At 41.6% G+C, this 25485-nt stretch overlaps 1 protein-coding gene across 19 annotated transcripts in view; it reads left to right on the top strand.

The window, feature by feature from the left end:
* Nucleotides 1–25485, top strand: part of EDA (ectodysplasin A) — a 481432-nt gene that overhangs the window by 80377 nt on the left and 375570 nt on the right. For 4 of the 19 annotated variants that reach the window (XM_055564599.1, XM_055564598.1, XM_055564597.1 and 1 more), the window contains exon 1: nucleotides 6166–6869. The exons of 1 other annotated variant lie outside the window; for it this stretch is intronic. In XM_055564599.1, the coding sequence (XP_055420574.1) occupies nucleotides 6474–6869 (396 nt within the window). In that variant the 5' untranslated portion in view covers nucleotides 6166–6473. Of the gene's footprint in view, nucleotides 1–6165; nucleotides 6870–7052; nucleotides 7209–7249; nucleotides 8770–24388; nucleotides 24483–25196; nucleotides 25480–25485 lie in introns of those variants that run through there. 14 more of the 19 variants (XM_055564602.1, XM_055564601.1, XM_055564600.1 and 11 more) reach the window with 8 other exon arrangements.

The raw sequence follows: 25485 nt of genomic DNA, 5'->3' as shown, positions 1-25485 counted from the left end.
GATGGGACTAGATGCCATGATCTTAGTTTTTTGAATGTTGAGTTTTAAGCCAACTTTTTCACTCTTCTTTTTCTAGTTGCTAAGTCATGTCCAACTCTTTTGCTATCTCATGGACACAAGGCCTGCCAGTCTCCTCAGTCCATGGGATTCTCCAGGCAAGAATACTGGAGTGGGTTGCCATTTCCTTCTCCAGGGGGTCTTCCTGACCTAGGGATCGAATCCACATCCCCTGCATTTGCGGGTTCTCTACCACTGAGTGGATTCTTTACCTGGGAAGCTCAAGCAGGTTAAAGGGGTGATTAAATTCTAACAATAGGCTGTTTCCTTAGCATTTCTTAGTTCAGGGATACATTTGCTAGTTTTCCTGAGTTATTTAGAGGGAAGATTTTGAGTTGGGGTAATTTGAATATTTGTTCAACTTTTGCAAACCCTGAAACTCTTAAGACATGGGTGAGTGCTAACTCACTCAGTTGTGTCCGACCCTTTGCAACCCTATAGACTGGAGCTCACCAGGCTCCTCTGTCCATGGGATTCTCCAGGCAAAAATACTGGAGTTGGTTGCCATTTCCTTCTCCAGAGGATCTTTCTGACAGAGGGATCAAACCCACGTCTCTTACGTCTCCCACATTGCAGGCAGATTCTTTGCCGTCTGAGCCACCAGGGAAGCCCCTTAAGACATGGCAAGTCCCCAAACCAAGAAATGTACCTGTGAGTCTGGCCTAGCTCAGAGGTGTAGTGGGAAGAGGCATAAGGCCATTTAAAGGCACTTTGCTGTTAAATTGCATCTGTGAAAAACAAAGTGATTATTTTTCAAAAAAATAATTGTAGGGCAGACAAAAAATGATGCCTGGCATTTCAGTAAACAATGAATGTTGTCTGCCATCAAGCCATCAGCCAATGCAGCCAATCCCTGCTCCAAGGGTGCACCCTGAGGGGAATTCAAGATGGAGATAAACTGGATACTGGCCCTAGATAGTCAAAGATGCATATCAAAGGAATAATTTCAATGAGCCCAGAGTCTTACCTCTTCCCATACATAGAAAAGCACTAAAATCATTAACTTTAGATGTCTGGTTTGTGCAATTAGCAGTCATCCTTTGATGTTCCACTACATGTTTTGTTTTGTTTTTCAAACACCTATTTTGAAAAACACCCACTTTTCAAAAAAACCTATACATCCTGGCTCCTCCCTTACCTCTTTGGAAAAGTTCCTCAGAGTTCTCTGAGAGGCTGTCTATAGTGCTCAGTAAGTTCCCAAAATAAAACATAACTCATAACTTTTAGATTGTATGGGGGTTTTTTTTCAGCTGATAGTAGACTGTACTCATTGTAGCCTGTATTAATTGTTTTTTTCTACTGATGTATCCTTAGCACTTAGAATGGTGCCTGGCACATAGCAGGCACTCAGTGAGTATTTATTCAATGAATATGATAGTTCAACCACTGAAAGCCAACAGTATTCCCTCAATATAATCTAGTGGGTAGGAGGGTGGGTTGGGGGGAGTTGGGGCAAGTTTGCAAAGTTATTATAGCTTGAGAGTCTTCCAAGTCCTATCACAGACTGTTTATCACAGAGCCAAGATTTGATCCCCCAAATGCCTGACTCTCCGGGCCTGAGCCCAGATCTGATTTAAGAATCTAGTCTAGTCTAGTGTTAGTCACTCAGTCATGTCTGACTCTTTGTGACCACATGGACTGTTGCCCACCAGGCTCTTCTGTCCATGAAATTCTCCAGGCAAGAATACTGGAGTGGGTTGCCATTTCCTTCTCCAGGGAATCTTCCCAACCAAGGAATCAAACCCAGGTCTCCTGCATGGCAGGCAGATTCTTTACCATCTGAGTCACCAGGAGGCTCTGTTTAAGGATCGGAATTCCCCTAATCTCTTTCCTCAGGAAACATATATTATGGGCAGTCAATAAACTCTGGCCAGATCAACTAGGCAAATGTAAGTGTGATGAACAAATATGAAAGTTTAGTAAGAGGAAGAACCCTAGGCTAAAAGTCAGGTACCTTGACTATATGATCTTGGAAAAGTCATTCTATCTCTACCAGCTTTAGTTTCCTCCCCTCTTAAATAAGGGCTTCTCAGGTGGTGCTAGTGCTAAAGAATCCGCCTGGCAATACAGGAGACGCAAGAGATGTGGGTTCGATCCCTGGGTCAGGAAGATCCTCTGAAGTAGGAAATGGCAACCCACTCCAGTATTCTTGCCTGGAAAATTCTATGGGCAGAAAAGCCTGGTGGGCTACAGTCCATGGGTCACAAAGAGTCAGACACAACTGAGCACACACACACGCACCTCTTAAATAAAGGCAAATGGCCACTCCATTCACCACAAAGAGTTGTTTGGAAGAGGTGACAACCTGTAAATACACAGCCAAAGGTTTTCTTAAAGCCCTACTCTGCCAAAAACTGAATTTGTGATCTCACTATGGTGGTCCTGATGTGCCATGTATCAATAGCTCTGTGGAATGTGCAGTTTATTTCTAGGCTACTTGATGGTCTGAATGGTGGACTGATACACATTCCAAGGGATATAGATGCAAATGACATTTTGCCAACAACAAGATCTTCTATTTTTGAATGAAAAATTCTTCTCTTGAAGTGAGAGGCTCTCCATATGCTCAGCCTCCCTGTGAGTAGCCAAAGGCTTTATTGGAAAAATGAATACTCCATGTTAATGTTGTGCCATCTTGCTCTCTTATACCAAGAGGCATGTTTATCTCCTTATCACTGCTTCATGGATTTCTGCAAACATTTCTATGCCAGTCATGGCTATAGTCATTTCCTCCAGCAAGTTAGAGGTCTGCTGCTTTTTCTCTTCTTCAGTGTGTGTTTTACAATTTTTTTTCCTAAATACTAAATGTGCTTGGCATTTTATTTTACTTTGCTTTCCATTTAGAACTGTCGTCTTGTCTCCATCAAACCCATACTACTTTTGCCTACAAAACACTGCTTAAAATTCATCTATGCAGAATCTTTAATCCATTAACAAAGATTGGGTAAGCACTCGCTCAAGGTAAGCCCTCGCTCAAGGTAAGCCCTCTGGGGGTTGAGACGAGGTCCCGCCCTTTGAAGAGCAGCAACTGTAATCTGGGGAAAATGAGACCCTCATACAGAATGGTGGAAGAATTAGCAATTGAGATTGGCATATTCTAAATGCCAGAGGAATTGTATAGACAGAGTCTCCTGGTTGAGAACACTGTGGGCAGGTGGGGGGTCGAGGGGGGGATATGTGGAATTGAGCTTGGCCTTGAAAAATGTGCTGATTTTGAATAGGTAAAGGGGAGGGACAGGATATTAGAAGGAGGAAAAGGGAGTAATGTCAGCAAAAGGCATTGAGGTAGGAATGTATACGTTTGTTCCCGGACAATGAGAGACACAGTTATGCAGACAGAATTTTGTCAAGGCCTAGCAACAGCATGGCTGGAATGGTAGTAGCGTTAGTCACTCAGTCATGTCCAATTTTTTGTGACCCCACGGACTGTAGCCCACCAGGTTCTTCAGTCCATGGAATTCTCCAGGCAAGAATACTGGAGTGGGTTGCCGTTCCCTTCTCCAGAGGATCTTCCAGACCCAGGGATTGAACCCAGATCTCCCGCACTGCAGGCAGATTCTTTACTATCTGAGCCCTACTTTAGGGCCAGATTGAAGGGCTTTGGATGTTGGGCATTCTGTTACTGTTCTGCAATCAGTTGATGGCAAGCTATTTAGGCTTACTATACAGAAGAATGACCCTGGGAACCAAATTTAAGCACATTCATGTAATCATAGTACACAGAATGTCCTTGGAGTTGGAGCAAAAGGGTGGTAGTGGCAGCAGCCAGTCTCGTGGGAGAAGAAACTATGACTTCCATCTGGTTTATAACTCTACCTCCCAGGAATCTCACAGTTTCTGCCTATCTGTCTCTATAAAGCTGAATTTTGGATCTATTTGCCAGTAGGCAAGCGCTAAGGTTGAGAATAGAATATGGAATGTTTGAACCAATCAGATCTGTATTCAAATTCAGACACTGCCACTTAGTTGTTTTGTCAATTTAGATTGGTCATTTAACCTGTCTGGTAAAGGCCTCAGCTTCCTCATCTGTGAAATGTCATAATACTAACTTCACACAGAAGTTAATGAGAAAGGCTGACACATAGGAGATAGAGGTTCAGCCAGTGTTCTTTACCTTCCTGATCCACTCCTATAATTAGCTGTGTGGCTCTTTCTTTTTCTCTGGGGGTGTTGCCACATGTAAAATGAAAGAGCTGTTCCTTTCTGTTTTACCATACTGGAAGAAATGCCCTTGCCTATCCACAAACCCATCTCACTAGTTCTCCTTTCTCTCTCCTCTTAATCTACCAGGGAAGGAATTCAGCCATTTCTTCAATAAATATTTATTGAGAGTCTATTGTGTCAGGTACTGCTCTTGGTCTGGTAGATAAAAAAGTGAACAAAAACACAAAAAATCTCTGCCCTCCTGGAACTGATATTCTAATTGTGGCTTCTTAGGACTTGAGATTGGCTAAATGCTCCTTTTTTATTTTATTTTCATTATGATGATAGTCTTTGAAAACTTTATATTTCATCCATAAGGGCTAATGAGGAGACACAAAGATATTTCTGAAGCATTGAGGCCATACATTAAGTGTCTGAAAGAAAAAATTGGCTGTGGCTAATATATTTAAGATTTATGATTTCTGTAATCTCAGGACTGACCTCCCCACCATATGCTTTGCTTTCGTTCTTTTTGTTTCTTTTCTTCTGTATTCTTTCTTTCTTCCCCTTAATTTTCTTCTTTCCTGCCAGCCTAGGTCTTCAGTTCGGTTCAGTCATCAGTCGTGTCTGACTGTTTGTGACCCCGTGGACTGCAGCATGCCAGGCTTCCCAGTCCATCATCAACTCCTGGAGCTTACTCAAATTCATGTCCATCGAGTCAGGTCTTAGGCCTACCCTTTTCAGGTCAATAAGACTGCTAATTATTCCTCACATGGGAATATTCCTTACATAGTGACCAAGAAGCATACATACTTCCCCTGCTATGGTCATTTGGCTCTCTATAATCACAGACTAATGACTCTTGTCAATTTTGACTCCACTAATCCTTTCCATACTTCATTTCAGGGTCTATTATTCTGACGTTTGCTACTTTTTAATTTGTTTTTCTGTTTGTTTTTTGCTCTGAACCCTTTTCTGATTGGTGCAGCTATTGAAGATACAGCAGTTGCAGCAGTGTACATCTGGAACACTTGGCCGACTTGTTGAACTTCCCCCAGGGACTACTCCAGGGAGAGGAGGAGAGGGGTGGAGAGGCCAGAACAGTTGCCTGCAAATAGAGATGCCAGTACTGTGGACCATGCTTGTAAAAAAAATCCACCTTATTCTGGACCTCAGTTTCCCCATTTGCTTATTGAAGGCACTTGTTCTCCACTCCAAACTCCTGTTGCAGTGAAAGAGGAAAACTACTCGGGCTGTGGATTCTCTCCTACAGCACTTTCTACACTGTAAAGGGATCAATACGTTGAAATAATATACCAAGAAATCTTAGGGACTGTTTTATCTTGCATGAGGCAGCGTCACTTCAGTCCCACCTGGCACAGATGGGCTTCTTACGCTTAGACTGAGGCCCCAGACTCACTCCAGGAGTGGGACTGACTCAGTCCCACCCCATTCTCACTCCCTTTGGCTCTCAGGCTCCTGGGTCTCCTTTTCTTTTGGCGGGCCATTGAATTGCAAACACAGCAGGCATGGTTTCATTCCAAACCCAGGACTGTTTTAATTAGTTTAACGTCTGTTAAACGCTTTGAAGATTGAAGGAAACAGATAAGTACTGGATGATGTTATTAACAACTGCAGTTAATTGCAAACATTTCTATTAATACTAGTTTCCGCCTCCTTTTCTTTGCTCTAGTTTCCTTCCAAGGTTCCCCAATTCTTCTCAGCCTCCCTCGCCTCGCCTCCTCCTCTCCCCTCTCCCCCACAACCCCGAACTGGCGCTCAAGGGTTAAATTGGGGCGGAGTCCAGGGATGAACGACAGCCGCAGTCACCAACTGGAACAGGGCGAGCTAGAAGAGCTGGGTGGGGCCGCGGGACAGAGGCGAACCCACATGCCCCCAGGCCCCGCCCCGCGGCTGGAGGCCCCGGGTGGAACTGTAGGGGGCGGAGCGGCGAGGCTTGGCGGGCCCGGTGGTTGGGCGTACCAGCACCCGCTTGAGGCACGGGGCGGGGTCGGCCGGGGCCTCCTCCCTCATTCCCTCGGCGGGCCGAGCCGCCTGTCCCTCCCTCCCCTCCTCCTCTCTTTCCCACCCCTCGGAGAGGAGCTGCACATGAGGCTGCTCCCTGCTGGGTCCCGCCCAGCCTCCGTCGCGCAGGAACGGGTCCCTGCAGCCCCCAGCCGATGGCAGGACAGTAGCCGCCTGTCAGGGGTCGCGAAGGGCTGAGGCAGACGCGGCGGCTCCCGGGCCTCAGAGAGTGGGTGTCTCCGGAGGCCATGGGCTACCCCGAGGTGGAGCGCAGGGAACCCCTGCCCGCGGCAGCGCCGCGGGAACGCGGGAGCCAGGGCTGCGGCTGTCGCGGGGCCCCTGCCCGGGCGGGCGAAGGGAACAGCTGCCGGCTCTTTCTGGGTTTCTTTGGCCTCTCTCTGGCCCTCCACCTGCTGACGTTGTGCTGCTACCTAGAACTGCGCTCCGAGTTGCGGCGGGAACGGGGAGCTGAGTCCCGCTTCAGCGGCCCCGGTACCCCTGGCACCTCGGGCACCCTGAGCAGCCCCGATGGCCTCGACCCCAACGGTCCCATCACCCGCCACTTCGGGCAACGGTTTCCGCAGCAGCAGCCACTGGAACCGGGAGAAACTACGCTCCCCCCAGACTCCCAGGATGGGCACCAGGTGAGTCACTCTGGAGGGGCAGGGCCCCCTCACCATGTGCGCAGGGCGGGGGCCGGGGAAGGACTCTGCCACCTCGAGCCAAGTTCGACGGCTGGACCGGGGAGGTGGTGGGCGAGCCAGGGAGAGGTCGCCTGGGGGCAGGTTGTCCTCGGTGCCTGGCCCAACTCACCCTGAGTCTCTCAGGACCCCCGGACTTGGGAACTCTGGCCGGCGCCTGCCGCCCCCGGCTCCGGCTGCCTCGGGAAGAGTTGGCGGCGCTCCCGGCCGGGCCGCGGCGCGAAGGTGCGGGCGCTGCCCCCCTGGCCGACTAACGGCAGCAGCCTGGCCGTTCTGCTCCCGGTGAGATTCTCCGCCCGCTGTGCTTGTTTTTTCGTGTCCAGAGCTGATGCCAGCACTAGCAGACTCTCGTTTGGAGTTGGAGCTGTAAACAGCTGTAATAACTGCTCCACGCCCGTTGAAACAACTTTGAACCGTGTTTTCCGCGCGGGGTCCTGGTGCGCTGACCAGATCGTGGACTTGTTCACACTTACCTGCAATTTGAGACGAATTGTCCTGGGTAATTTAGTGAGGATCAGCGCCCCTGAAGAAATCTGGTAGAAATATACCGTCTTGCTAGACAACTTCTGAAACAGCAAATCGCTTTATTTAGGGAAATTTAGTGCACTTGAACTAAATATTCTCGTTTGCCATATTTTGTCTCATGTAAAACTTAAGAGAAGCAGCCAAGGATCTTTTTGAGGTGGTTGAAGAATAACAGTCAATTTGTTCCTCTTGAGGAAAAGGGGAAGTTGTGCAAATAAGCTCCTTGAGGTGAGCGACCCAGGCCTTCTATATTTACTACCACATTTAGAGTCATTGCCATACTGTATAACATTGTTAGTGCTACTCTGACCACTCATCCAAAGCTGGTGTTGCATTCATGATAATGCTGTAATATTAGGACTGACACAGTTTCTACATTGTAAAGTTGTCCTGAGCCTTAAAATGTTTTGCTAGCACACTTCAACTTATATAGCAGTTTATCAGAGAAGTGAATCAATAGACATGCTTCTGGTACTTGAAACTTTAAACACTGTACTACACGATAATTAACTAGGATTCTGGTTCCCTGCATCTATCCACCCTGCATCCCTGACTATACCCAGTAGAAATACTTAGCAGCTGAACTTTGGTATTCTGTGAAAAGATGAAGGATTGAACTTCCTTAGTCAAATAGTTGCCAAGGCTTTTTGGCATTCAGAATTAACAGACCTATGTTTGTAGGTTGAGGACTAGCAGAACAGCTGTATTCTGGGGATTCTGTGATGGTATGGGATTCTCATATGGTCTAGAATGACGTTTAGTTGCCTTTGCATGGTACTTGAAATAGTTCTGTCTAGGTTTAAATACAGTGCCCTATCTTCTGTCCTTTATTCTTTCTGTTTCAGTCTTTTCGAGGAGTAGAAATAAGCATACTGGCTCTTTACATTTACTGACATCAATTGGAGTTAGAGTTTTTTGTGAATTATGAGGAGCCATGAGTCCATTTGATCACTCACCTTGGAGAACACATAATTCCTATGGGGGAAATGACTTGTCTAAAGTCATACAACTATGATCAAAATTAGAATGGTAGCTGGTCTCTTTGCTCCCAGTTCAGTTCCCATTCCACGAAATACTACTTTCTGGAGACTTTTTGTCAGGTAGCTGGGTAGAGCTTTGTAACTTTTACAAAGTAGTTTGCATCATTTTTGACTCTACCTTCATTTTAGCCAGACTAAGTTTAACCATGTATTCCTTGTTCTTCCTGAACTTCACTTTCAGGAGAATTAGAGTATGCTTTGAAGGAATTTTAGCCCAGAACAAACTTAAGATTTAAGGATATTAGTTTTAGTATACCAAGCCAAAAAAAAAAAAAAAAAGGAAATGTTGATTGGCTAGTAAATTGATACTGCTACATCTTGGGTAAAATTTTCAGTGCCCTGGTGCACCCTCTGCTGGCTTTGCAAGGACATTCAATTGCAGTATTGCTGACAGTAAAGATTCTACATTGTGCTGACAGATTCTGATTCATAAATAAGGAAGTAAACAGCCTAGTGGGATTTGGCCACGTAGGTCATATTTTTATATTTCAGTTTTCAACACAAACAGCTGCTGTTACAGCAACTCTTCGATGGAGAGGAAGAAAGATAAAACTATACACCCTTCCATGGGCAAAACACTCAGGTTTCACACCAGTTTATCTGCAAGGAGTGCAGACAAACTGATAAGAATAAATTGCAGGAAGGTGTCATGAGACCAAGTAGGGAGAATAGTCACAGGTACTTCATTGTATAAGGTCATGCAAACCTATCCATGCTATGAGAGGATGGGCTCAGTTATGACTCAAGAAAGGGATCTAGAAATCACTGAAGATGTATGTATGCCATCTTTCAATTTTAAAACTTTAAAAACAGAATAGAGAAGGAAATTAGGGCATTCAGGATACATAGCAGAGAGATCAACAAAATTCTCCTAGGGACTTATTAGAAAAGCCTCCCCAGTGGAGACAGTTGTTCATGATAAAAAATGAAAGGGTCACTGTGGACCTTCTGGAATCATGCCTGTCTCCTACAGCTGGAGTAGCTGAGTATCTGGAGGTTTATCTGGATACTCACTGGAGATGATCTCAGGAACTATTATTATAAATACATCTCATCAGTCTCTGAGTCAGATAATACACAATATTATTGTTAGAGTAAAATAAAAATCACTGTTTATGAATCTGTGAAGAAGTTGGCCCAGTTGTGACTGTGGTCCTAAAAGCCAAGAATATGGTGGGCATTAACAGGAAGAGTGTTGAAAACAATGATGAAACGAAACTCTTATCATTTCCCTGTAAAAGACGAAAAGTGGATTTGCATTCACAATCACGTAGGTAATCCTGGTGGCTGCTCATCAACAAAAACTTAACAGCTGATACAAATCTCCAGAAGCCAATCTAAATTGATCAAAGTGTTGGAAGGATTTTCTAGTTGTTTTTTTCAGTCTGTAGAGAGAGCAGTAGAGAGAAGGATATGATCAAAGTATACTAAACGATGAGAGAGATGAGTAAGTTTAATGTACTGGTGTAATTTAACAATATAGTTCAATAAATAGGAAGCCTTCTATGAGCCAGCCACTATATTAGTTATTCAGTTCAGTTCAGTTCAGTCAGTTCAGTTGCTCAGCTGTGTCTTACTCTTTGAAACTCCACGGACTGCAGGCTTCCCTGTCCATCACCAACTCCCGGAGCTTGCTCAAACTCATGTCCATCGAGCTGATGATGCCATCCAACCATCTCATCCTCTGTTGTCCTCTTCTCCTCCTGCCTTCAATCTTTCCCAGTATCGGGGTCTTTTCCAGTGAGTCAGTTCTTCACATCAGGTGGCCAAAGTACTGGAGTTTCATCTTCAGCATCAGTCTTTCCAATGAATATTCGGGACTGATTTCCTTTAGGATGGACTGGTTGGACCTCCTAGCAGTCCAAGAGTCTTCTCCAACACCACAGTTCAAAAGCAACTACTCTTTGGCACTCAGCTTTCTTTATAGTCCAACTCTCATATCTATAAATGACTACTGGAAAAACCATAGCTTTGACTAGATGGACCGTTGTTGGCAAATAATGGCTCTGCTTTTTAATATGCTGACTAGGTTGGTCATAGCTTTTCTTCCAAGGAGCAAGTGCCTTTTGATTTCATGGCTGCAGTCACCATCTGCAGTGATTTTGGAGCCCAAAAAACTAAAGTCTGTCACTGGTTCCGTTGTTTCCCCATCTATTTGCCATGAAGTGATGGGACCAGATGCCATGATCTTAGTTTTCTGAATGTTGAGTGTTGAGCCAACTTTTTCACTTTCCTCTTTCTCTTTCATTAAGAGGTTCTTTAGTTCTTCTTCACTTTCTGCCATAAGGGTGGTGTCATCTGCGTATCTGAGGTTATTGATATTTCTCCCAGCAATCTTGATTCGGGCTTGTGCTTCATCCGGCCCAGCGTTTCTCATGATGTACTCTGCATAGAAGTTAAATAAACAGGGTGACAGTATTCAGCCTTGACCTACTCCTTTCCCGATTTGGAACCAGTCTGTTTGTTGTTCCATGTCCAGTTCTAACTGTTGCTTCTTGACCTGCATACAGATTTCTCAGGAGGCAGGTCAGGTGGTCTGGTATTCCTATCTCTTGAAGAATTTTCCACAGTTTGTTGTGATCCACACAGTCAAAGGCTTTGGTGTAGTAAATAAAGCAAAAGTAGATGTTTTTTTGGAACTGTCTTGCTTTTGCAATGACCCAACAGATGTTGGCAATTTGATCTCTGGTTCCTCTGCCTTCTCTAAATCCAGCTTGAACATCTGGAAGTTCACGCTTCATGTACTGTTAAAGCCTGGCTTGGAGAATTTTGAGCATTACTTTGCTAGCATGTGAGATGTGTGCAATTGTGTGGTAGTTTGAACATTCTTTGGCATTGCCTTTCTTTGGGATTGGAATGAAAGCTGACCTTTTCCAGTCCTGTGGCCACAGCTGAGTTTTCCCAATTTGCTGGCATTTTGAGTGCAGCACTTTCACAGCATCATCTTTTAGGATTTGAAATACCTCCACTGGAATTCCATCACCTCCACTAGCTTTGTTCGTAGTGATGCTTCCCAAGGCCCACTTGACTTCGCGTTCTAGGATGTCTGGCTCTAGGTGGGTGATCACACCATCGTAGTTATCTGGGTCATGAAGATCTTTTTTGTATAGTTCTTCTGTGTATTCTTGCTACCTTTTCTGAATATCTTCTGCTTCTGTTAGGTCCATATCATTTCTGTCCTTTATTGAACCCTTCTTTGCATGAAACGTTCCCTTGATATCTCTAATTTTCTTGAAGAGATCTCTAGTCTTTCCCATTCTATTGTTTTCCTCTATTTCTTTGCACTGATCACTGAGGAAGGCTTTCTTATCTCTCCTTGCTATTCTGCATTCAAATGGGTTTATCTTTTCTTTTCTCCTTTGCCTTTAGCTTGTCTTCTTTTCACAGCTATTTGTAAGGCCTCCGTAGACAACCATTTTGGCCTTTTGCATTTCTTTTTCTTGGAGATAGTCTTGAATACTGCCTCCTGTACAATGTCAGGAACCTCTGTTCAAGGTTCTTCAGGTACTCTATCAGATCTAATCCCTTGAATCTGTTTGTCACTTCCACTGTATAATAGTAAATGATATAATTTAGGTCATACCCGAATGGTCTAGTGGTTTTCCCTTTCTTCAATTTAAGTCTAAATTTTTCAATAAGGAGTTCATGATCTGAGCCACAGTCAGCTCCTGGTCTTGTTTTTGCTGACTGTATAGAGCTTCTCCATCTTTGGTTGCAAAGAATATAATCAATCTGATTTCGGTGTGGACCATCTGGTGATGTCCATGTGTCAAGTCATCTCTTGTGTTGTTGAAAGAGGGTGTTTGCTATGACCAGTGCATTCTCTTGGCAAAACTCTGTTCTTTGCCCTGCTTCATTTTGTACTCCAAGACCAAATTTGCCTGTTACTCCAGGTGTTTCTTGACTTCCAACTTTTGCATTCCAGTCCCCTATAATGAAAAGGACATCTTTTTTGGCTATTAGTTCTAGACGGTCTTGTAGGTCTTCATAGAACCATTCAAATTCAGCTTCTTCAGCATTACTGGCTGGGGTATAGACTTGGATTACTGTGATAATGAATGGTTTGCCTTGGAAACGAACAGAGATCTTTCTGTCATTTTTGAGAATGTTCCCAAGAACTGCATTTCGGACTCTTGTTGACTATGATGGCTACTCCATTTCTTCTAAGGATTATCTTCATTACCTCCACCATACTTTGGTCTCATGTCAAACAACAGGGAGGGAACACAGCCCCGACTATCAACAGAAAATTGGATTAAAAAGTTACTGAGCATGGCCCAGCCTGTTAGAACAGGACCCAGTTTTCCCCTCAGTCTCTCCCATCAGGAAGCATCCATAAGCCTCTTATCCTTATCCATCAGAGAGCAGACAGAATGAAAACTACAGTCACAGAAAACTAATTCAAACTGATCACATGGACCACAGCCTTGTCTAACAATGAAATTATGAGCCATGCCATGTAGGGCCACCCAAGATGGATGGGTCATGGTAGAGAGTGCTGTCAAGACATGGTCAATGGAGAAGGGAAGGGCAAACTACTTCAGTCTTCTTGCCTTGAGAACCCCATGAACAGTATGAAAAGGCAAAAAGATATTAGGTATTAGGCATATTTAAATGGTTGGAAGATTATTTTGTGGGGTAGGCAAATAAAGGTAGTATCTCATTCAGTTTCCCTAAGAGATACTCTGATTGGAACTCTTAAGGTTTAACTGCTTAGAAAAATATGTTTGTGTATATTTATAATGGTTTATTGAGAACTGTTAGCAATATTTGGAATATGTCCCTAATTATTTGAGGTGAGCCTTTCATTAAGAGCCTCTTGATGAAAGTGAAAGAAGAGAGTGAAAAAGTTGGCTTAAAACTCAACATTCAAAAACTAACAGCATGATATCCATTCCCATCACTTTATGGCAAATAGACAAGGAAACAATGGAAACAGTGACAGACTTGAGTTTTTTGGCTCCAAAATCACTGCAGATGATGACTGCGGCCATGAAATGAAAAGGCACTTGCTCCTTGGAAGTAAAGCTATGATCAACCTAAACAGCATATTAAAAAGCAGAGACATTACTTCGCCAGCAAAGGTCCATCTAGTCAAAGCTATGGTTTTTTCCAGTAGTCATGTATGGATGTGAGAGTTGGACTGTAAAGAAAGCTGAGTGATAAAGAATTGATGCTTTTGAACTGTGGTGTTGGAGAAGACTCTTGAGAGTCCCTTGGACTGCAAGGAGTTCCAACCAATCCATCCTAAAGGAAATCAGTCCTGAATATTCATTGGAAGGACTGACGCTGAAGCTGAAACTCCAATACTTTGGCCACTTGATGCAAAGAACTGACTCATTGGAAAAGACCCTGATGCTGGGAAAGATTGAAGGCAGGAGGAGAAGGGGACGACAGAGGATAATATGGATAGATGGTATCACCGACTCGATGGGCATGAGTTTGAGCAAGCTCTGGGAGTTGGTGATGGACAGGGAAGCCTGGCGTGCTGCAGTCCATGGGATCGCAAAGAGTTGGACATGACTGAGCAACTGACTGATTTGAGGTGATGTCATTGAAGTTAACCTTAACTTTGCACAAAACATCTCTTGGTTTAACTGGATAGGACATTTGTGTATCTAGATTTGATATTAATTATTAGGGCCAGTTGATCAAGAAAATGACTAGGAATCACTAAGTCCAAGAATTATTTTAGCAGAATGGGATCCAGATAAAATCATTTTCTATAGGTTTCAATTTAAACTTTTCAGTGTGATATTGAAGGCTTTCGATGAACTTGCTCCATTATCCCTATCCCATTTTGTCTCTTACTAATCTACTCCTGCAACCCGCCCACCATATTCTGTCTTGGAATCATTCTCCAGTTGTTATTGCTGTTTTTATGTTTAATAAATTTTGTGTTTTTATATTAGAGCTCCTTCTTTTTTGTTCTTTTTCCACAATACTTGACACAGTGCTGGTTATAGTTGGGATACCTGAATACTTGTCAACTTAAATATTATTTGGGGCCTTTGGAGATGTTCATATAAAACAAAGTTTTGTAACAGGCCTGTTTTCCTCAGGTCTTGCTAAGCCTATGAATTGTCACCTATGCTTAGGTGAGTAGCTAGCTCCACTGGTAATATTTCACTGGTTTCTAGAATCATTAGACAGTGAAATGGAGAAGATTACCTCTATGATGGTGGAAAAAGTTTTCTGTTGTGTATCATTTGATGTTCTGTTTTATTTGCATTTGGGTCTTATCTCTTTCTTTTTCTCTTAGATCTTGTGAAAAATAACTTGTAATTTATCTGTGACTACCTTACAGAGAAGATCTCTTTATACCAGAGAACTTCTGAAGCCATTTAATTCCCAAGAACATTACCAAGAAAACCTACTTGCCTTGCCTGCAGGGTGCCCTCATAGAGGGTCATTTTCATCTGACTGGTCTATAAATACTCATCGCTTAGCTCTTCTTTTTTCCCCCTACCCTTTTATTGAAGTATACATACAGAAAAGGTCACAAATCGTAATTGTACAACTTGATGAATTACTATAAAGTGAATACACTAATGTTACCAGAACTCAGGTCAAGAAATAAAAGTATTGGTAGCATCTCATAACCCCCATCTTACGCCCCAACCCTATCACTATACCATCTTCCTTCTCCAAAGTGAATGACTATCCTGATATCTAACATCATAGATTACTTTCCCATTATGAACTTGATATAAATGAAATCAAACAGTACATATTCTGGGGTGGCTTTTTTTGGCTCAGTGTCATGCTTTTTTGATATCCATGATGTTGCATGCAAGTGTAGTTTTTTATTTGTATTACTGTATATTATTCACTTGTTTGAATATACCACAGTTTATTCATTCATTCTATTGATAATGAGTTTTTGGATTGTACAGTGTTTGGGGTTAGTATAAATAACAGTACTATAAATATTAGTCTTTTGGTTATTTGTACTTGAATTTCTGTGGGGTATATACCTAGGATTGGAATTTCTGGGTCATAGGGAATGCCCATTTTCAAATTTATTGATAATGACAGCTTTTCTCGTGATTGTACCAATTTGCATTCCCAATGTATGGCAATATATGAGAATTCTAGTTATTCCACATCCTTGCTAATACTTGTTATTGTCACTGTTTAAATTATAGGCATTCTGGTGGGTCGGTTTGTAGTAATACCACATTGTGATTTTAACTGGCATTTCTCAGAAGATTAATGAAGTTGTACTCCTTTTCATATGTTTATTATGTTTGGTTATCTTCTTTTGTGAAGTGACTATACAAATCTCTTGTATATTTTTATTGGATTGTTTGTTCTTTTCTTATAAATTTGTGGATTCTTTTTAATTTTAGATTTTTAAAAATTAATTTATTTTTTATTGAAGGATAATTGCTTTACAGAATTTTGTTGTTTTCTGTCAAACCTCAACATGAATCAGCCGTAGGTATACATATATCCCCTCCCTTTTGAACCTCTGTCCCATCTCCCTCCCAATGCCATCCCTCTAGGTTGATACAGAGCCCCTGTTTGAGTTTCCTGAGCCATACAGCAAATTCCCACTGGCTATCTATTTTACATATAGTAATGTAAGTTTCCATGTTACTCTTTCCATACATCTCACCCTCTCCTCACCTCTTCCCATGTCCATAAATCTATTCTCTATGTCTGTTTCTCTATTGTTGCCCTGTAAATAAATTCTTCAGTACCGTTTTTCTAGATTCCATATATATACGTTAGAATATGTTATTTATCTTTCTCTTTCTGACTTCACTCTGTATAATAGGTTCTAGGTTCATCCACCTCATTAGAACTGATTCAAATGCTTTCTTTTTTTATGGCTGAGCAATATTCCGTTGTGTGTATGTACCACAACTTCTTTACCCATTCATCTGTCTATGGACATCTAGGTTGCTTCCATGTTCTAGTTATTGTAAATGGTGCTGCAGTGAACATTAGGATACATGTGTCTCTTTCAATTTTGGTTTCCTCAGGGTATATGCTTAGGAGTGGGATTCCTGGGTCTTATGGTGGTTTAATTCCTAGTTTTTTAAGGAATCTCCATACCGTCTTCCATAGTGGCTGTGTCAATTTACATTCCCACCAACACTGCAAGAGGCTTCCCTTTTCTCCATACCCTCTCCAGCATTTATTGTTTGTATACTTTTTGATTATGGCCATTCTGACCACTGTGAGGTGGTATCTCGTAGTTTTGATTTGCATTTCTCTTATAATGAGTGATGTTGAGCATCTCTTCATGTGTTTGTTAGCCATCTGTATGTCTTCTTTGGAGAAATGTCTGTTTAGGTGTTTTTCCCACTTTTTGATTGGGTTATTTGTTTTTCTGGTATTGAGTTATATGAGCTGCTTATATATTTTGGAAATTAATCCTTTGTCAGCTGTTTCATTTGCTGTTATTTTCTCCCATTCTGAGGGTTGTCTTTTTACCTTGCTTATAGTTTCCTTTGCTGTGCAAAAGCTTTTAAATTTAATCATGTCCCACTTGTCTACTTTTTTTTTTTTTTTCCCCATTACTCTAGGAGGTGGGTTATAGAGGATCTTGCTTTGATTTATGTCATTGAGCGTTCTGCCTGTGTTTTCCTCTAAGAGTTTTATACTTTCTGGTCTTACATTTAAGTCATTAATTCATTTTGAGTTTATCTTTGTGTATGGTGTTAGTAAGTGTTCTAATTTTATTCTTTTACATGTACCTGTCCAATCCCAGCATCATTTATTGAAGAGACTGTCATTGCCTCATTGTGTTATTCTTGCCTCATTTGTCAAAAATAAGGCACCCTTAGGTGCCTGGGTTTATTTCTGGGCTTTCTGTCTTGTTCTATTGGTCTATATTTTTGTTTTTGTGCCAGTACCATAGCATACTTGATGACTGTAGCTTTGTAGTGTAATCTGAAGTCAGGAAGGTTGATTCCTCCAGCTCCAGTTTTCTTTCTCAAGACTGCTTTGGCTATTCGGGGTCTTTATTGTTTCTATATGAATTGTGAAATTTTTGTTCTAATTCTGTCACAAATGCCGTTGGTAATTTGATAGGGATCACATTGAATCTGTAGATTGCATTTTGTAGTATAGTCATTTTCACAATACTGATTCTTCCTACCCAGGAACATGGAATATCTCTCCATCTGTTTATGTCATATTTGATTTCTTTCATTATTGTCTTATAATTTTCTGTGTACAGTTCTTTTGCCTCCTTAGGTAGGTTTGTTCCTAGATATTTAATTCTTTTTGTTGTAATGGTGAATAGGATTTATTCCTTAATTTCTCTTTCTCATTTTTCATTGTTAGTATATAGAAATGCAAGTGATTTCTGTGTATTGATTTTGTATCCTGTAACTTTGCTAAATTCACTGGTTAGCTCTAGAAATTTTCTGATACTATGTTTAGGGTTTTCTATGTGCAGTATCATGTCATCTGCAAACAGTGAGAGCTTTATTTCTTCTTTTCTGATCTGGATTCTTTTTATTTTTTTTTCTTCTCTGATTGCTGTAACTAGGACTTCCAGAACTATGTTGAATAATAGTGGTGAAAGTGGACACCCTTGTCTTGTTCCTGATCTTAGGGGGAATGCTTTCAGTGTTTCACCATTGAGAATAATGTTTGCTATAGGCTTACCATATATGGCCGTTACTATGTTAAGGTAAGTTCCTTCTGTGCCCATTTTTTGAAGAGTTTTAATCATAAATGGGTGCTGAATTTTGTCAAAGTTTTTTTTTCTGCCTCCATTGAGATTATCATATGGTTTTTATCTTTCAATTTGTAATATGGTGTACCACATTGATTGATTTGTGTATATTGAAGAATCCCTGCATCCCTGGAATGAACCCAACTTGATTATGGCGTATGAGCTTTTTGATGTGTTGCTGAATTCTGTTTCCTAAAATTTTGTTGAGGATTTTTACATCTATGTTCATCAGTGATATTAGCCTGTAGTTTTTTTGTGCTGTCTTTGTCTGCTATTGGTATCAGGGTGATGGTAGCCTCATAGAATGAGTTTGGAAGTGTTCTTTCCTCTGCAATTTTTCAAAAGAATTTTAGAAGGATAGGCATTAGCTCTTCTCTAAATGTTCGAAAGAATTCTCCGGTGTAGCCATCTGGTCCTGGGCTTTTTTTGGGGGGAGATTTTTGATCACAGCTTCAATTTCAGTGCTTGTGATTGGGTTGTTCATAATTTCTATTTGTTCCTGATTCAGTCTTGAAAGACTGAACTCCTCTAAGAATCTGTCCATTTCTTCCAGGTTATCCATTTTATTGCCATTTAGTTGTTCATAATAGTCTCTTATAATGCTTTGTATTTCTCCATTGTCTGTAGTAACCTTTCCCTTTTCATTTCTAATTTAGTTGATTTGATTCTTCTCTTTTTTCCTTGATGGGTCTGGCTAAAAGGTTTGTCAATTTTGTTTATCTTCTCAAAGCACCAGCTTTTAGCTTGAAAGAGATGGGAATACCAGACCACCTGACCTGCCTCATGAGAAACCTATATGCAGGTCAGGAAGCAACAGTTAGAACTGGACATGGAACAACAGACTGGTTCTAAATAGGAAAAGGAGTACGTCAAGGCTGTATATTGTCATCCTGATCATTTAACTTCTATGCAGAGTACATCATGAGAAACGCTGGGCTGGAAGAAGCACAAGCTGGAATCAAGATTGCCAGGAGAAATATCAATAACCTCAGATATGCAGATGACACCACCCTTAATGGCAGAAAGTGAAGAGGAACTAAAAAGCCTCTTGATGAAAGTGCAAGTAGAGAGTGAAAAAGTTGGCTTAAAGCTCAACATTCAGAAAACGAAGATCATGGCATCTAGTCCCATCACTTCATGGGAAATAGATGGGGAAACAGTGGAAACAGTGTCAGACTTTATTTTTTGGGGCTCCAAAATCACTGCAGATGGTGACTGCAGCCGTGAAATTAAAAGACGCTTACTCCTTGGAAGAAAAGTTATGACCAACCTAGATAGCATATTGAAAAGCAGAGACATTACTTTGCCAACAAAGGTCCATCTAATCAAGGCTGTGGTTTTTCCTGTGGTCATGTATGGATGTGAGAGTTGGACTGTGAAGAAAGCTGAGCACCGAAGAATTGATGCTTTTGAACTGTGGTGTTGGAGAAGACTCTTGAGAGTCCCTTGGACTGCAAGGAGATCCAACCAGTCCATCCTAAAGGAGATCAGTCCTGGGTGTTCATTGGTAGGACTGATGCTGAAGCTGAAACTGCAGTACTTTGGCCACCTCATGCGAAGAGTTGACTCATTGGAAAAGACTCTGATGCTGGGAGGGATTGGGGGCAGGAGGAGAAGGGGACGACAGAGGATTAGATGGCTGGATGGCATCACCGACTCGATGCACATGAGTTTGGGTGAACTCCGGGAGCTGATGATGGACAGGGAGGCCTGGTGTGCTGCGATTCATGGGGTCGCAACGAGTGGGACACGACTGAGCGACTGAACTGAACTGAATCTTTACTATTGTTTCAATTTTTAAAAATTTATTTCTGTTTGGATGGAATGTCCTGAAGGTATCAATGAGCTCCATCTCATCTAATGTACCATTTAAGACTTGTGTTTCCTTATTAATTTTCTGTTTTGATGATCTGTCCATTGGTGTGAGTGGGGTGTTAAAGTCTCCTACTATTATTGGGTTACTGTCAGTTTCTCCTTTTATGTCTGTTAGTGTTTGTCTTATGTATTGAGGTGCTCCTATGTTGTGTGCATAGATATTTACAGTTGTTATGTCTTCCTCTTGGATTGATCCCTTGATCATTATGTAGTTGTCCTTCCTTATCTCTTGTAATCTTCTTTATTTTAAGGTGTATTTTGTCTGATATAAGGATTTTGACTCCAGCTTTCTTTCACTTCCCATTTGCATGGAATATATTTTTCCATCCTTTCACTTTCAATCTATATGTGTCTTTAGGTCTGAAGTGAGTTTCTTGTAGACAGCATATATATGGGTCTTGTTTTGTATCCATTCAGTTAGTCTGTGTCTTTTGGTTGGAGCATTTAATCCATTTGAAGTAATTATTGATATATATGTTCCTATTGCCATTTTCTTAATTGTTTGCAGTTGATTTTGTAGATCTTTTTCCTTCTCTTGTATTTCTTGACTATATAAGTCCCTTTAACATTTGTTGTAAAGCTTGTTTGGTGGTACTAAATTCTCTTAACTTTTGCTTGTCTGAAAAGCTTTTGATTTCTCCATCAATTTTGAATGAGATCCTTGCTGGGTACAGTAATCTTGGTTGTAGATTTTTCCCTTTCAGTACTTTAAATGTATACTACCATTCCCTTCTGACCTGCAGAGTTTCTGCTGAAAGATCAGCTGTTAAGCATTTGGAGTTTCCCTTGTATGTTAATTGTTGCTTCTCCCTAACTGCTTTTAATATTCTTTCTTTGTGTTCAGTCTTTGTTAGTTTGATTAGTATGTGTCTTGATCTGTTTCTCCTTGGGTTTGTCCTGTATGGGACTCTTTGTGCCTTTTAGACTTCATTGACTATTTCCTTTTCCATGGTGGGGAAATTTTCAACTATAATTTCTTCAAAAATATTCTCATACCCTTTCTTTTACTCTTCTTCTTCTGGGACCCCTATAATTCAAATGTTGGTGTGTTTGATATAGTCCCACAGGTCTCTGAGACTGTCCTCAGGTCTTTTCATTCTTTTTACTTTATTCTGCTCTTCAGAAGTTATTTCCATCATTTTATCTTCCAACTCACTAATTCTTTCTGCTTCAGATATTCTGCTATTGATTAATTTCAGTAATTGTGTTGTTTGTCTCTGTATGTTTATTCTTTAATTCTTCTAGGTCTTTGTTAATTGATTCTTGCATTTTCTCCATTTTGGTTTCAAGGTTTTTGATCATCTTTACTATCATTATTCTCAATTCTTTTTCAGGTAGTTTGCCTATTTCCTCTTCATTTATTTGGACTTCTGTATTTCTAGTTTGTTTCTTCATTTGTGCAGTATTTCTCTGCCTTTTCATTATTATTTTTTTTAAGTTATTGTGTTTCAGGTCTCCTTTCCCAAGCTTCAAGGAAAGTTGAATTCTTTCCTTAAAGAAGGTTGAATTCTTTCTTCCTTTTGGTTTCTGCCCTCCTAAGATTGGTGCAGTGGTTTGTGTGAGCTTTGTATAGGGTGAGATTTGTGCTGAGTTTTTGATTGGTTGTTTGTGTTTCCTCTGATGGGCAAGGCTGAGTGAGGTGGTGGTCCTGTCTGCTAATGATTGGGTTTGTATTTTTGTTTTGTTTTTTGTTTAGATGAGGCGTCCTGCACAGGGTGCTACTGGTGGTTGTGTGATGCAAGGTCTTATATTCAAGTGGTTTCCTTTGTGTGAGTTCTCACTATTTGATACGCCCTAGGGCTAGTTCTCTGGTAGTCTAGGGTCTTGGAGTCAGTGCTCCTACTCCAAAGGCTAAGGGTTTGATCTCTGGTCAGGAACAAAGATTCAACAAGTGACTCATTATGGCATTAAGTGACATTAAAACATATATCCAAAAACGAGAAACCAAAGATGAACCCCAGACAAATGGCAGTTACAAAGTCAGGCAAATAATAATTAAAATGATGGACTATACACACGTATATATACACCTATGAGCAAAATGAAAAAATAAAGTACAGTAGATTGACCCAGTGAACAATGGAAATCAAAAATTATATTTACCAGTTAAGAACAAAACTACCTTAAGCACACACTGAAAAACAAAACTAAAGCAAGGTGCCAAGTGGGGAATAAAGCAATAAAACCAAAACTAACAAATATGTTGAGAGGAAAGAAAAGAGAAAGAAAGAATAGATATGCAAAGTAAATAGAGTTAGATGAAGAAGATTTATATACATTAAAGATTAACTGCAAGGGGAAAAGAACAGTAGGAAAGGCAAACAAAGGAATAAATATAGAAAAAATATCAGGTTTGAAAAAAACTAAAAAATGTAAATTATAAAAAAGAAAAGGAAAAAAACAGAAGAAAGGAAAAAGGGAGAAAAAAGGGAAAACTCCAGAGAACTGCAAAAGCCCAATGTAGAGGCAGAGGTTTATAACAACAATAGAAAGTGTGACTGAATATACACATATACATATACACTCATGAGCAAAGTGAAAACAGTCCAACAAAAATAAAGTACAGTAGATTGACCCAGCGAACAAAGGAAACCAAAAATTTTATCTACCGGAACAAAACTTATTCAAGCATGAACTAGAAAATAAAACTAAAGCAAGGTGCCAATTGGGGAAGAAAGCAATGAAAATAAAACTAACAAATATATTGAGAGGAAAGAGAAAGAAAAAGAAAGAATAGATACACAAAGTTAAAGGTAAAGAAGATTTACATATGTTAAAGTATAACTGCAAGGGGAAAAGAACAGTAGGAAAAGCAAAGAAAGGAATAAATGTAGAAAAAAATAATAGGCTTTAAAAGTTAAAAATTAAAATTAAAGAAAAGAAAAAAAAGAGGAAAACTCCACAGAACTTCAAAAGCCCAACGTACAGGCATAGATTTATGACAACAATAAAAAATGTGACTGAGGAAAAAAAAAGCTCAAAAGCTTAATTGGATTTCTTAATGCCAATAAAATCGACAACTACAACAGAGGGGGAAAAATCCTATAAAATCTACAGAACAGGTCAAAAAATAAGAATAATAAATGTTTTTCTTTAGTCACTGCTGTCAGAGTCCTTTCCCTCACTAGGGGTCACAGTCCACCTCACCTCCCTAGGATGCCCTCCAGCACTGTGCTGATCTCTGGACCTGCTGAGGGGGCAGCTCAGATTCTAATCTGGTCCTACTCCTGTGTGTTCTTGCCTCCAATGTCCACAGCTATCAGAGCTTGTGTGTTTTCTTTTGTGGGAGCTCTCAATGGCCTTTTAAATATTCCATCGACACAGAGTATGCTTAGTTGATCATGTGGATTTAAATGCAGCTTGTACACCTGATAGGAAGGTTTTGGGTCTTCTTCCTTAGCCACACTGCCCATGGGTTTCAATTGTGGTTTTATTTCCACTTCTACATGTGGGTCGTCCACTGGAGTTTAGCTCCTGAGGCTGCCCTGGAAGGCTTGGGTTTGCCCCTATGAGAGCCAGGTATGGAGGTGGTGCAGCTGCTTGGGTCTCAGGGGTTCTGGCAGCAGCAGGTAGTTGGGGGGTGCGCGGCTAGGGCAGCAGGAAATATAGTGCTCTAGAAGGGTATGGCAACCAGTAATGGCCAATATGCTCCAGTATTCTTACCTGGAGGACCCCCTCTCTGACAGAGAAGGCTGGCAGGCCACAGTCTATGGGGTCACAAAGAGTCAGGCACGACCAAAGTGACCCTGTGTGCATAGATGCAAGACTTTTTTTTGTCTGTGGCACTTCTGCCCCAGTGAGAGTTGAGCGTAAAGGTGGTGCAGCTGCTTGGCTTGAAGGGACCCTGGCGGTGCCAAGTGTTCAAAGACAGACTGCTTCCACGGCAGGAGTTATGGCCCTATCAGAGCCTTTTTTTCAAGCTTCTTGTAGCTGGTGATCAGAAGGCCTCTTTGGCCAGTCTTTCTCCATAGCTCCATCCCTTCAAGCACTTAGAGGGTCCTTCTCTGTTGTTCGGCACGTCAGGCACATAGAAGGGCCCCCCTGGCTGGGTTCCTACTCTGTAGATGGGTGTGTCAGGCACTTGAAGGAGCACCCTGGGTGTGGTCCCACTCTGTAGTTCAGTGTGTCTGGCATTTGATGGGCAGGCTGTCTATTGTTCAGCTGCTGATGCTGGCCTGTGGGGAGAGAGAGGCTATGGTGATGGCTCTACCCTCCATGCGTGACTCAGTAGTATCGCCTTGCTTCCATGGCTTCCTAGCTTTCTTCCACCAGCATTTCCCACCACGATCTCCTCCCTCACATCCCCTCGATCCGTCTCTCCACAGTCAACAGCAGCCCCCACCCTGGGATTGCTCCCAAATCCCTAAACTCCAGCTCCCAGCTGCTGTGCCTTCCAGGAGACCAGTGTTCCTGTCCCAGGTATGTATGGCTTCGGCAAGGACTGTCTGATTCTCATTCCATTTAGGCTGCCACAGATCAGCTGTTTCACACTCAGCTTTAAATATTTCTCTTCTGACTCAGACAATTGCCCTGCTGTGGGGATCGGACCCCTGCTTCAGTCCCCCCACCCACTGAGGGCAGGTCCAGTCCTACCAACACTCCTGTTTTTCCCCCTTGTTCCTTCATCCTACTGAGTGTTGTGTGCTTGTGTATATTCTTTTCCACTGGTCAGGTTCTCCTGTCTGCTGTCAGCTGATGTTCTGCATGCACTTCTGTGTCTGAAGGTATATTCCTGATGTGTCTGTGGAGAGAGATGTACTCCACGTCCACCTACTCCTCCACCATCTTGTTTGCCTCTGTTTTTTAATATCCTGTCAAGGTTAGTCATAGCCTCTTTTCCAAAGAGCATGTGTCTTTATTTCATGGCTGCAGTCACCATCTGCAATGATTTTGGAGCCCAGAAAAATAAAGTCTCTCAGTGTTTCCACTGTTTCCCCATCTACTTGCCATGAAGTGATGGGACTGGATGCCATGATCTTAGTTTTCTGAATGTTGAGTTTTAAGCCAGATTTTTAGTTTCCTCTTTCACTTTCATCAAGAGGCTCTTTAGTTCTTCTTTGCTTTCTGCCATAAGGGTGGTGTCATTTGCATATCTGAGGTTATTGATATTTCTCCCTGTAATCTTGATTCCAGCTTGTGCTTCATCCAGTCCAGCATTTCACATGATGTACTCGGCATAGAAGTTAAGCAAGCAGGGTGACAATATACAACCTTGATGTACTCCTATTTGGAACCAGTCTGTTGTTCCATGTCCAATTCTAACTGTTGCTTCTTGACCTGCATACAGATTTCTCAGGAGACAGGTTAGATGGTCTGGTATTCCCATCTCTTGAAGAATTTTCCAGTTTGTTGTGATCCACACAGTCAAAGGCTTTGGTGTAGTCAATAAAGCAGAAGTAGATGTTTTTTTCTGCAACCGTCT

This window comes from Bubalus kerabau, chromosome X (assembly GCF_029407905.1).
Source record: "Bubalus kerabau isolate K-KA32 ecotype Philippines breed swamp buffalo chromosome X, PCC_UOA_SB_1v2, whole genome shotgun sequence".
In the NCBI taxonomy this organism is placed as follows: domain Eukaryota; kingdom Metazoa; phylum Chordata; class Mammalia; order Artiodactyla; family Bovidae; genus Bubalus; species Bubalus kerabau.
This window is presented reverse-complemented; position numbering and strand designations above follow the sequence as displayed.